Source organism: Ricinus communis, chromosome 5 (genome assembly GCF_019578655.1).
Source record: "Ricinus communis isolate WT05 ecotype wild-type chromosome 5, ASM1957865v1, whole genome shotgun sequence".
In the NCBI taxonomy this organism is placed as follows: Eukaryota; Viridiplantae; Streptophyta; class Magnoliopsida; order Malpighiales; family Euphorbiaceae; genus Ricinus; species Ricinus communis.
In genome coordinates this window covers 6,043,732-6,057,548 of record NC_063260.1, presented here as the reverse complement: position 1 = coordinate 6,057,548, position 13,817 = coordinate 6,043,732, and the positions used below count along the sequence as shown (strand labels likewise).

Genomic DNA, 13,817 nt, shown 5'->3' with positions numbered 1-13,817 from the left:
GGTGCGTACCTGAAACCCTCGCCTATACTTAGGTGGACCTCGCATGCTGTAGTGGTTAATTATAAATTTGTAATTGTTGTGTCTATAAGGAGTAGCCCATAAACAATAAGATTAAAAAACATGGATACACAAATAAGGAAGTTGGATTCTGGATCCATATTTAGATGTGGTAAAGCTTCCTTATGAAATATGAAAACGCCACTCAATTAGTAAAAGTGTCCTATAAAACTACCTAGGTGGCGACTCCCTTTCTCCATGCTAGTCTCTATGACTAGTTAGCATGTTTCAGATTAGGTTGAAAAACCTTGCAGTGTCATAGTTACTAGAAACACTTGGGTGCGCATCCGAAATCGCCGCCTATAGTAGTAACTCCGCTAGGGATAAAATAAGTTGATTCTAGTGTATCCATATTTTTAATTTTATTATTTAAAAATTTATTCTTGCATCACTACACTATTTTTATATATTGTGCACCTTGCTCCCTATAGCCTCGATAGCGTCAGTTAGTAGTTTTTTGGTTCCACTTGAACGTTAGAGTTACGACACTGTTTAACCATCACTCATAAGTAATTAGTAAATTCCTTCGTCGCATGGACCCTTGAGTGGGGAAACGAGTAAAAGAAGAATATATTTTACTTGTGGGAGCCTTTATCCTTACCCAAAATTCAGCCTATGGTAATGATTGCAGTAATCTTTCCTAGGGATCCAATTGCTTCCTATGTGAGATATTTTCCCTCATAAGTGTTTAAGCCTCCATTTTGGAGGGTCTTGGCCCAAGACATGTGATGTGAGGCCTTAGACTAATAGTACGCAAGTTTTACATTTATATTGAAAAATATCACCTTGTTTGTTTTAATATGCTCCGAGAGTTTTTTACACACACGTTGGGACTACTATCCCTTGTTGATAGAAAGGCCAGGTCCAAAATTCTAGAAAAGAAAGACTCACCTTGAACCGTGCACAAGAGTAATAAGGTTGGAAGAATAGTACTTTGTAAATGTTTTGTGATTGCTAACCCATAATCTTGTGCATTGCTCATGCAGCATGCATACCATACATTCCATGCATCATAAAAACTCTTTATTTTGAAGCCATATAGATTCTCTTTTGGGTTGGAAAAGACAAGAGAGCGGTAGGCTGGAGAGGTACAAATTTCACCAGAGATTTTGTGTATGTTAGAGTACCTTCAGAGAGCAAGGCAATAATATTCTATGAACTTATACCTGAAATGACCAATAAAAGAGCTAATAAGTAGGATGTTGAGATCTTCAAGAACGCTATCATCGATGATCTAAGGGTTATAATTTAGAAAGAGCTCCAACAACTTTTGGCTGGAATGGATGCAAATCAAGCCCCGCCGTCTGCTCTAGTTGCACCAGCTGTCTCTTGCAATAGCTAATCCTTATGTGGTTAACCTAGTTGCATCGTTGCTGAAATTTCCACTACTGTCGCCGCTGCTAATGCTAGAGATCCTACTAGGAAGGGAGTGCCCCAATACTTTTGGGATTTTAATAAGTTTGTGCTAGATTAGACTAAGAAGGAGACTGCCTTTGCTAGTAATGAGGCTACAAGTGCCTTGAGTGTAGGGCTTGACAAGATACAAGGGATGTTGGAAATCAAGGGTTTAGACCCGACCTTTGACTTTGATGAGTTGGTCCTAATGGGTAAGGACAAGCTGCCTGCCAAGTTCAAAATGCTTGAGATGAAAAAGTTTAACGGGACTGGTGATCCGAAGGTTCATTTGAAGCAGTATGCTACTATCATGGGAACTACTCAATTAAGTAAGACCCAAGTTGTCAAGCTATTTGCACTGTCCTTACAAGGACCTACTGTAAAGTAGTACCATGAATTAGAAAGGTCGCCAAAGTTGAATGGCGATATTTGTATAATTCTTTTATTAAATAATAAAATTATAACACTCATTTCAAAGTGTCAATAAGGGATTTTGAGTCCACTAAGTAAAAATTAAAAAAAGCCCTTCTTTAATCTATTAACTAGGTAGAGGAATAAGGCTGGGTTGATGAAGAACAAACCTTTTGAGAAAGACCAAGTTCATTTGGTGGTCCAAAATATTCTTCTAGCTTAGGTCAGAGGCTTTAGATAATGAACCTGAAAACTTTCATGGGCCTATATGATGACGGGCTTGAAGTTGAAGAAATCGAGAGTGACAAGAGGAAGAATGTTCGAACTAATAGGAGGACGAACTATCAGGTTGGAGGGAGCCAAACTCTTGATGTAAATGTTGTCGAGTAACCGATGAGGTTCTCCAATTTCAAGCAGCCTCTTTTGAAAGGTTGGTATATAATGGCCTACTCCAACCCACTTTCTTTAAAAATTCACCGAACCTCAACGGACCTGGATATAAGCCAAACACATATTACAAATTCAATCAAGCACCCAGACACCACATTGAGAACTATATCCGCCTAAAACATGAAATATAAGACTTCATCAATGCTAAAAAATTAACTAACCCTGACCATCCCAACATTAAAAGAAGTCTCATGCCTAATTATAATAACACACCACCCTTAAACTAAGTATCCACGGTCACCTCTAACTTCAGTAAAGAGGAGATCATGAATTCCTTCCAAGACATACTTTACCCAAAACTAAGCTAGAGCCAGAACCAAAAAGCCTATAAAGAGCCTTCATTTAGCTAGGAGCACCATTATCTAAGGTGTTCAATCACCTAGTAAGGAGCAGGAAACTCATGCCATTATTATCGAGAAGTGGTTCTATCCCTCACAATGATCAATATTGTGAGTATAAGCAAACTTTCGGACATTTGATGGATCAACGCAATCATCTGAAGCACGAAATTCAAGACCTCATAGACTATGGGATTGGTAAGAAGAGAAACCTCCTCAGGATGAATGTGAAGACCTGTTAGGGAAACCTTCGTGCAAGTTTAATTACAAGGTTCGTTATTCGAGGCCTCCTTCAGTTGACATTCAAATTTAAGATATTATGCCGAGTGGTTGGGGATCAGATAACGAGGAGTAGGTAATACATCCTCATTCAAGCACTTGTCCATTTTACCTTTAACTCACTTCCCTCTTGATACACCTTTTGCTTCTCATAAAGAGAATTCAGAAAAGCACTATCATTGTTCAAACTTTTACCTTGTGTTTGAACCAGTTCTTGAGGCTGCTGAATTGGTTGCACATCAAGATCAAGTGAAGTTTAGGATGAACCATAAAAATCAAAAATAGAATAAAAAATTTTATTCACCTTTTCTTTTAAAGTATTAGCAGTCTCGCAATCATATGATGTGTCAATAATCTAATTTACATACTCTAACTTACATTTAGGATTAAGGACTATAATATAAATAATATGATGGTAATATCATTAATATTTACCCAATATTTTTATATTATAGAAGCCAATTTTTAAGCTCAAACTATTAATATTACACTAAGAAAAAATCAATATTCCAACGCTTTAAGAAAAGACAATTGATGTGCGTAAAATACACACATCTAAATGGGGTTTTTAAGATTGATTTTATGGACATTTAGATGTGAATTGGTGATGTGAATCCAAGTTCAAAGCTTAAAGAGATCCAAGATCCATTAATAGTACAAGAAGGCCCAATCACAAGGTCCAAATCCAAGAAGCTTCAACAAGCCATATTGGGTTTAATTAGGGACATTTGGAAAGTCCAAGAATTCTAGCTTGTGGTGTCAAAATCTAAATCTTTGTTTTCTTGTTATTTATCAAACTTTCTTGTTTGTGGCATAAGAGGAAATTCAAAGTCTATCTTAGTATCTTTATCCTTGTTGGTAAAGGGGTTAAGTAGCATCCATCTTCTTACTTCAATCTTTGAACGATCCGAATTTGTGGATTAAATTGGTAATTTCTAGTTTTCTTCTAATTCAACTTATCATAGTATTTTTACTATTGTGGAGTTAATTGATGAAACCTACAATTCCCATCAATTGGTCTCAACACTCACCCTATATGTATGTTTGTGTGCATTAGGTCCAAAAGAGGTCAAAGGATGATAAAGGAAAGAATTGGAGCATAATTGGACGTCAAAGCTGCCGAAACGAGCTAAGTATGCCCATACGGAAGGTTAACATGGTTGTGTTACCAACACGGCCACCAACACGGCTGTGTTGGATGCATCAAACATGAAAGAAAAAGAAGCTTTTAGGGAGCATGGCCACAGAGAGTAACACGGCCAGGAACACCAGCCCGTGTCCCCAACATGGCCAGGGACACGACCGTGTTGGAGGCGATAAGGGGGTATTAATTAAAAGAACGAAGAGAGGAAAAGAAGGAGGAGGCTAGGGTTAGAACGTCCCAAACCCTAATATTTCTCTCTTTAAAGGTTTTCTGAGCTGAAACCAAGAGAAAAGGAGACTTGGATCAAGGTTTCAATCGGATTCCCTTTAAAGATTGAAGATTGGATGAGGTTCGTTGATTGATTTTCAAATCAAGCAAGAGAAACAAGGATCGATTTAAGATTGAGCAAGAGGAATTGGGGCTGTTTACTCTCATCCAAGGGAGTAATCGGGTTTTCTCTACCTTTTTACTCATTGTTGTAATTGAATTCTTGTGGATTTTGATAATGAACATGATTAGCTAGATTGATTTAATCCATTGGGATTTCTTTACTATGTTGGCTTGATATTATACTGTTGGATTGCTTGGGTTAATTTTGTATTCTTCTTGTTTTCAGTATTAATAAGATAATGCATTATTCATAAGACGTTGTGAATTGTGTGTTTAGATTGCTTTGTGTGATTGAGAAGTCCATTTGGCAATTGGAATTTTGAATAGCAAGAACTAGTTAATAATCGCTTAGAGATAAGGATAATTAACTAGCCGGATTAAGAATTAACAAAGCTTAATAGAGGCGGATTAAAGCTTAATGCTAATTTAAGAATCAATCGTTAGGAAGAGATTCCAACTTTAGGTTATTAGATTTAGGAATTCGGTTATCTTGAAAGAGAAACTGAATTCGGTTAAGAATTCGTCCACGGGTAGCATAATTAGACTCAACAATCCTTTATCTTTTGTTTGATTGCCAACTAGTTTAGGTTCCCTTTGGGTTAGCTCTCTTGCCTTAGTTATTTTAGTTATCAATTACTCTTGCATCTCCCTTAGAACTTAGCTCGTAGTTAATAGTTAGTTTAGAAATTATTCATCACTAATTTTAGGTTAATATAACAAAGAACAAAGGAGTAACTCTGGGCTTTCACTTTCCCGAGGAATACGACCTTGATACTCGCCATTAGTGCTAGACTGCATCGATAGGTACACTGCCTTAGATTGTAGCAAACACAAAGTAGCACACATCAACAATAATGTTTGAAATACTCATAATCACTATCATAGAGTACTCTATTTGTAACGACCTGGAACCAGATCACATGAGATATTGTCTGCTTTAGCCCCCACTGGACTCACAGTTTTATCCCTTTGCGGGTTTAATAACTTCCCAGGAGGTCCCCTATCCTGGAATTTCTCTGAACCAAGCACGTTTAACTTTGGAGTTCCTACAACTCCATAGCTAAACAAACAAAAAAAAACGCCTTATATGATTAGTTTCAACTTTTTACATATATGTTATCAACTATTCCCCGTCCCATTTCAATGTGCAATTCGATTTATTCATGTACCCTCGTACCTTAGAATGCTGCCATCCTTGAAGTCTGCCAGAAGCCGCTCTTTATCCAGGCATTCTATCTTTGCCCCGGCGTCCACTTCCCCCCCTCGTCGGACCGCTTCTCTAAGTCAGGTTGTCACACCATTCTTCAAAGAAAGATTAGACATATGCTTGCTATTTATTAACTCTAATAAATCTAATTCCTTTTGAGATTTCAGGTGGATTCCAACATGAGTTAAGTGGAATTCCACCTAGTTTTCACATCTAAGCATAGAAAGGTCATTTTCTCTATTTTCTCTTTCTCCGCAGAAGACTTAATCTTTGCATCTTAGCAAGAGAAGCCCTTACTTACTCTCACTACAAAATGTATTCTCATAATAAAATTATCAAATTCATTTAAGCTCTTAAACAATCAAGCTTAAAGTATAAGCAACAGATCTCATATACAAGTATTTACCATGTAAGACATGTTATTTCCAATTGTTAAATCTTGTGCCCAAATCATTTAAGGTTGTATTATCAATTGTTACAGTAAATATGTTTTCAATCTCTTAGTCAAGCAATCATATTTCAACACCCTAACACATTATTTCACTAGAATGATAAAAATTATTAACAAATTTGTAATTTTCACTCATCAGTAATAAAATGGACAATGAATGGATGCATTAGTTGTAAGACATACTCTTGAAGGCAATTTCTTAAAATAATTCTTTAATCATTTCTTTTCTTCTTTGAAAGATTATAACAACCTCTAGCTACAATGTGCCTTGAATGAACTATAAAATATGACTATATAACATAATAAAACTCATGTTAACCTTCATGTTCTACATGCCTAAAAGGCAACTCATCAATGATAACCATCCCAACTAGAAATTTCTTATATTATTCTTAATCAAACTTTCAAGATGCAAGTGAGTGTGTAATGCCTCCCTTATTTAGATGTAATTGGGGTTAAAAAGCTAAAGTCATTCGCCTCTTATGCATATTATATGGAGACTTTTTACACCTACATAACTAGCTGCTCAAACAACTAGTTTCAATAATAGATGGATATATAAGAGTATTAGGACAATATTTGCATTTAGGTTTTCACTCATTATACTCTTCTTCATTAATCTTTTCAAAATGCTCTCAAACCCATAATCGTTTTTTAATACCATGCACCTTTCAAACTTCTTGTGACATTGATGGTTTTGATGAACTCCCACCATTATTAGTGCTCTATGGGGGCGACACTTGCACTATCTGTTGTATTTTTTATATTGTCTCCATTGCTCGACATCTATTAAAGAAAAAAAAAGAACTGAATCTTAATTAATTAAATAAACAAATGCGAAACAATTATCAAATCATAAGCTAAGGTTTGTAGTAAGATAAATCAAATAATATTGTTATTTTATATTTCTTTTAAATTTGTTATTCTAAGCTTTAATAGTAATTATAAATTTTGGATGAAACTATACTCTAGTCTTAGTTGAATATTTTTTAGGAGGGTGTATTCATTTAAGATCTCTAAAGACATTTATAGATTTTTTTTAAATGAATTACTTTTAAAGAGTTCATGAATTTTTATAAATTACTTCATAATGGAGAGCAACAATTACTATGGCAAACAATAAATAACATTTATTATTTTTTGTTAAGTGAAGTTCAAAATATCAAAAGCTTAAGTAATTTTGTTTGTTCAATTGTGATTAGGCAGCTTTTGTAGATCAATTGTGCTTAGGCAACTTGCAAGTCTTTTTGGATACTCAACTTGCAATCTAAGTGTTAGGATAATGTTTCGCTTTTGATTAGGTTGATTTTTTTTTTTTAGAATCTTAAGTTTTTTTGGATACTCATCTTCCAATCTAAATAATTTTCTATTTAAATGATAGGATGATATTAATTTTATTAGCAATCTAAGTTTATTGCCAAATCTTTTATTACATAATACTTTGATTGGTACAAAATTTTATACCTTAATAAAATGGCCAGATTTTTATCCTATAAACTACACTAAGTGTAAACTAGACATTAAGCACACATCTCTTATATTGTCTTACATATCTCCAAAAAAGCAACTAAATATCCCCCAAACTCATATTATTGTGCCTTAAGTTGTTAACTTCCAGAGCTTGAAGATGCATATTAAGTGTTCTAAGCTCATTCACCAAGGTTATAGACCTCTCATTGACCACTTATCATCCCATTTAAAGAAGTCACATGTATCCTATAAAACTCAACACATTATAATTAATAAAGTCAACATACTACCATCAAAGTAGGAAACCTCTAGAATCTCTTCTCATGATTATTGTGAGTCCTTAAATCTAGCAATCAAGCTCGTTGTCTGCAAAAGCAGTATATGATTACATCTTCAAAAAGATGGCAAGTTAGCTCATCCTGAGGTAGAACAACATCATTGTTGGGTGGAATAAAAGGTTTGAAACCATTGACATTACCACTTGCATAATAAAACATGACAGGTACAAAATCCATCTTCCTAATTTGCACTTGCTATCATAATTTTGCCATTTTATTGAGATTGAGAAGTCACATGTACACGTAGGCAAGTAAATATTGCCTCCATCATTTTTCATGTGGATTTTCTTTTATTTTTTAACCATAATAATAAACGTCATTAGACAATAGAATACACACGAAATGGGTGTAAAAAACTTTTCAATGTGGACAAATGTAAAGGTTGGAGGGCTTCATAAAACAAAATAGATATGCAAAAACTTATTAAAATAAAACTTAATAATATAGGGGCCAAATTATATATTTTGCCAATTTCATACTCTTAAACTACCAAACTCCAAACTATGCATCATTTTTTGTATTGAAAACTAACGTTTTTTTCAACTTTGTAGTTTTGATAAACTCTTGAACCCCCTTTATTATTTTATGCAAAACGATCAACACATTAAATTGTTAAATAACAATATGAGCATACTTCGTTAATTATTTAATCCCACCTTTTATATATCTCGAAAATACAACACTTTTTGATATGCAATTCTGCTACATCACGACTCTAGATCAACACCATTTATTGTCTATGTCAAATAACTAAGAATAACATATATATTAATTTCTAAAATCTAGATTTTTTTTTGACATGTGTACTTAATTTTTTACATATAATTTTTTATTTTGACATGTGTACTATTTTTGACACATGGAGTTTAGGTTTATGTGTAATTTTGTAGTTTTTTCCATTAATTTATTAACTAATAAGTTACATTCCTAATTAAACACTTATTCTAATCATAAAAAATAACTTTTCTAATTAGATAATAGTTATTTTTCTAAGTAGATAACAATTAATTTTTTAATTAAATAATGATTATTCTAAAATATATCATACTAATTATATTTTAATATTATATTAACTAATAAATTTATTTTCTAATTAGATAATGATTCTAATTATAGAAATAATATTTTCAAATATTATATTCACTAATAAGTTAATTTTTAATTAGATAATAATTTCTAATTCTAAAAATAGTAATATCAATTATATTGATAATTTATATAATATTAAAATTAATAAATAAATATTCTAGAATAATTTTTATATTATTTCACTAATAAAATATTTAAAAAATAAAAGATATTTAAAAATAATTAGTTTACTATTATTTTTTAAAGTATATAAATTAATATTAAATATTTAAAATATTATTAAATTATATCTATAAACTTAATATAAACTACTAATTCATTTATAAATTTTTTACAAATTTGTATTCGTTGGCCAATAGACCTTTAAACAAATCAATTACATTTGTCAAACTTATAAATAGCATGTGAAAAGTGATTTTTTTTTTTTGGCATTTGATATATCGTTATTTTTCACTTCTTCATAAACTTAGAAAAGGAAAAATAAAATAAAAGAAGACAGCACCTTCAGAATTCCAATTGCATATTTACTTTGGACTAATTTGGTTTTGGGTTGGCTTTCTGATAACCATAATAATTATTGCTAACATCCAAGTTTAATATTGTCAATATCAAATATCATGAAAAAAGAGCATTTCTTTTATATTTTGAACACAGCTGTTCCTGAAAAGATTTAGCACTTATTTAAAGCACAAAGAAAGCCATTACAAGAAAGGAGGAACCATAGATTGCATGAAACATTACAGGAAAGCATTTATATCAGGCAGAAGAAGTTATCCTCGAAGGAGACTGATGCCAAGTGAAATTGTGCACACCATAAGTCCAAGCAAAGATAAGAACCCATATTTCCTGCAGAGAAAGAAAATGTAAATATGTAATCACTAACTAGCAATACCAGAAAGAAAGTCCTTAAAATTGCTAAGAAATCTCAAGTAACTCCACATTAGTATAGTTATCAAATAGACATTGAAGACTGAGCTAGACTATCTGTTTTCTCCCCCCCTCCAGGGAATAGAAGAGGGCCAGAGCTATGAAAATGAAAAATAAGCAAGAACAAGAAATTATATTTTGGAAACTAACACTGCTAAAATCATGTGGAGGCAAACTTTAGCAGATCTTTAGAGGATATTAAAGGAGATGGCATCCTAGAAGGCTATATTGGATATCATGTCAGCAACAGAATTTGCAAATGATAGGGCATGAGAAGCAAACTGCCTTGATCACTATAAGAACTGGCGAATAAAGATTTAGAATCCTGCACAAGATGGTGAAGCTTCCTTTCAACATCAGTCAAAAGACGTTCATAAATGAGAGAAGCCAGAGAAACATTCTAATTTTGTGGCCCATTCCATTTCCACATTCAAACTCATTTCTGGCTAGAATCGAAGGCAGGAGATGAACTACCATCAATTATTTCATATGAACTCTTCACCCTAAAGACTAAGGCTTCTTTATATAAAATAACCACAAAAAAACCACATCATCCATATTCTCGAGAGGAGGTCTCGTCATTGAAATAGATAGCAGCATATCGTTGAGAAGACATTTTGCTCCAAACCTAGAAACCCGCAGATGCCAAGTGATATGACACTGTCAACTCAAATTCATGCACAATAATTTCTAGAATTGCTAACGTGGAACTCCAAAGTCTGTATAAAAATCAACCAAAATAAGTTGCATAATCACTACCAATCATCCAATTGCATTCCCTGCTAACTTCTCACCAAACTTTCTAAACATGTTTCTATTCTAAATTAAGGAAAACTTACTAGAACTTGCCAAAACCATGGATCAGCACTGGAGATTTGGAATCCTATGATTCAAGTTAAATTTCCACCCTTGCATTCCGGATCATACAATTCGAGTCCATGCCTCACCATAACAATTCAAATCTCTAGGTTGAATCACAAAAATAGAATAAATAAACCTTGAACCTCAAATTCTGTTGACTTTTCTTTTATTGCATGAACTAAAATAGCAGTTGGACCCAATAGGTTTTAGTAAATTTATTTTAGAAGTATTATCTCTATCTACATTTGAAAGTTGATCCCTAAACAGTTCTCACAGGTTTTGATAAGTGGAGTGAAATTTCAATGCATTTTGATTTGGTTTCTTTCTAATCCCTTGACTTGAGGAAAAAAAAGATCTATAGTTTTCACTTAATTCCCACAAAGCTCCAATAATGAAACAAAACTGAGAATTAAGAATTAAAGCAAATAAATAAATCACCATAGAAAGAAAGAAAAAAGCTAGAGAAAATAGAGAACTAATAAACTAACCCAATACTGAGACGTTTCTGGGGATCACCAGTAGAGTAGCCAGTGAAATAGAAATAACGAGAAATGATATAAAGACAGCCAAGAATGGCAGAAACACTAGGATGCCTGAACCCTCCTAAGATCATCAACACAAAGAACATTGGCATCATCTCCAGCGAATTCTGGTGCCCTCTCTGCACAAATAATCTCGTACATATGCCAATATTATTACCTCACCATAAAACCCATAATCATTTTAACACGTAAGAACATAAAAACACAAAAGAAAGACAAACCTGGACGCAATTGAAGAGCTTTGCATCTTTATTTTCAGATTCCAAAGCATATAGTGTTGGATAAAAGACTTTGTACTTCTTTCTTGCCTTACCCACTTGACCTGCCATCCATAAATTAAGAAAGCAGTAAGCTACCAGAACTAAAGCCACATATCCATATTCTTTTGGCACCACCATTTGCAGTTCGGCCATTTTCTTTCCCTTTCTCCTCCTGTACGGTTGATTAACTTCGGAAACTATTAGAAGTGAATTACCCACTTACTCTCCTTCCTTGTATTTATCAAAGAATTGAGGTCGACTTGGTCTTGAATCTGACTTGTTACCCAATCCATTAGCCCATTTCTTTTTATTGTTTTCGTTTGGGTTCTAGCTTTTTCTTCAAGGTAGCTTGGGAATTAAATAATTCCAACTTGTAAACTGAAGGCCGGCCCAGGTTTATCTCCCAAGAAATTCACAGCATATATACAGGTTAGCTATTCGGCCTTTGGAGTCATACAGCGCCATGTCGCCCGGCAGTTCGAGGTTGATCCTTTCTGTCCGCACATGTAGACATTAATTCCTACTCTAGCTAGATATTAGCCTCCACTTCGTGTGAGAATAACAAATTTTATTTTAATTTAATTGTAAGAAACATTATTGGTAAAATAATTTATTTTTTTAATATCCATATCATATCAAATTCATAGAATAGCAAGTCAAACTTAGTTTCAGTATAATCAAATAAGAAATTACAAAAACATTTGTAACCGTAAATAAATAAATAGATATTATATAGGATAAATTACATTGGCAATTACTAAATTATACAATTTGTAACAAAAACGTACAAAATCTTTGATTTGTAATTAAATGATTGCTAAATCTTAATTTTAATAACACTGGATTTTTAGACGCTTTTAAAAGATAAATTACATATATGATCACTAAATTTTACAATTTGTAACAAAAAGGTACCAAAACTTTTAATTTATTACAAAAAGTACCACTTATTGTATCTTTTAAAATTAAAATTTTAGTACCTTTTTATTGTAAAGTGTAAATTTTAGTAATCGCCTATATAATTTTTTCTTATACTTGCCGGAAAAACTCATCGCTGTTATTAAAAATAAAGTTTAGTAACCATTTACTTACAAACTGAAGATTTAGTACTTTTTTTATCATAAAATGCAAGGGTTAGTGACCGCAAATGTAATTTAGCCATATTATGTGACTCTTTAAAAAACTTTTATTGTTTTGAAAATTATGCCACAAAATTATTAGAATGCTACTTGAAAAATAATTTGTTTTTTGATTGATTCACTTACTTTTCAATTTTTATTTTGAGATGGCAGAATAAAAAATGAAAATATGATCACTTATATATAGTTATAATGGTGATGAATTAATAACTTGTTTATTATCCATCATGAATTATGAAACATAAAATTAATAAGATTTAAATTAAATATATATAAAGGTTAAGAATAAAATTAGTGTAACATAACTACGAACGAGATAAAAAGGTAAAGTAATATAAATAGATTTATTAGCATTTAAGATAGCAAGGACTAAAATGTGAAAACAAGAAACCATTTAATTCACTACATTTTAGAAAAATAATAATAATAAGTTTTACATTAAATAAAATAAGTTAGGATCTCACTTTTATATATTTTATAGATTAAAAAAGTAGCTTCACGTCGGCAAGTTATTCTAATAATAATGAAATTATTAACATTACTAAAATGAGAATTATTAATAACTATATAAAAAGGACATAGCAAAAATATTCTTATTGAAAAAATTATATATGTCAAACTTATATTTATATATAAAAACTCTTTATAAATAATTTATGAAATTATTATGTGCATGTCAAAGGTAATTTGATTATATAATTACCATCTCCAAGTTATAATTATAAAATATTTTTATAGCATAATTCCGAGACATCAAATGTAATCCAATGCGTATATACTGATAATATGATAGGTTCAAACTATATATAGATATTTAGGATATTTTAGAGTTTTAATGATATATTTTCTATATGTAATATGGTGAAAATAAGTGTTTATTTTCTCAGAATACTGGTTTACAGTATTTAGATTTACTTTTATTGTTTTATGTTGATAATTAGTTTATATAATAAGTGACCTTATAGTTCTTTGAGAAATCGACCTTGTTGTGAACTTCTTATTATAGGAATGGTTCGTGCATTTGCAAATATTAACTTAGACACATCCTAATAAAATACCAAGTTGTCAA

General features: G+C 32.1%; 1 protein-coding gene across 1 annotated transcript; it reads right to left on the bottom strand.

The window, feature by feature from the left end:
• Nucleotides 1-9,634: 9,634 nt before the first annotated feature.
• Nucleotides 9,635-12,031, bottom strand: LOC8277871 (microsomal glutathione S-transferase 3). The gene is made up of 3 exons (XM_002526148.4): nt 11,571-12,031; nt 11,296-11,468; nt 9,635-9,865 (listed from the first exon to the last, which is right to left on the bottom strand). Exons 1-3 carry the CDS (start codon nt 11,760-11,762, stop codon nt 9,790-9,792), a joined length of 441 nt encoding a protein of 146 aa, XP_002526194.1. The 5' UTR covers nt 11,763-12,031; the 3' UTR covers nt 9,635-9,789.
• Between the last annotated feature and the right edge of the window lie 1,786 nt (nt 12,032-13,817).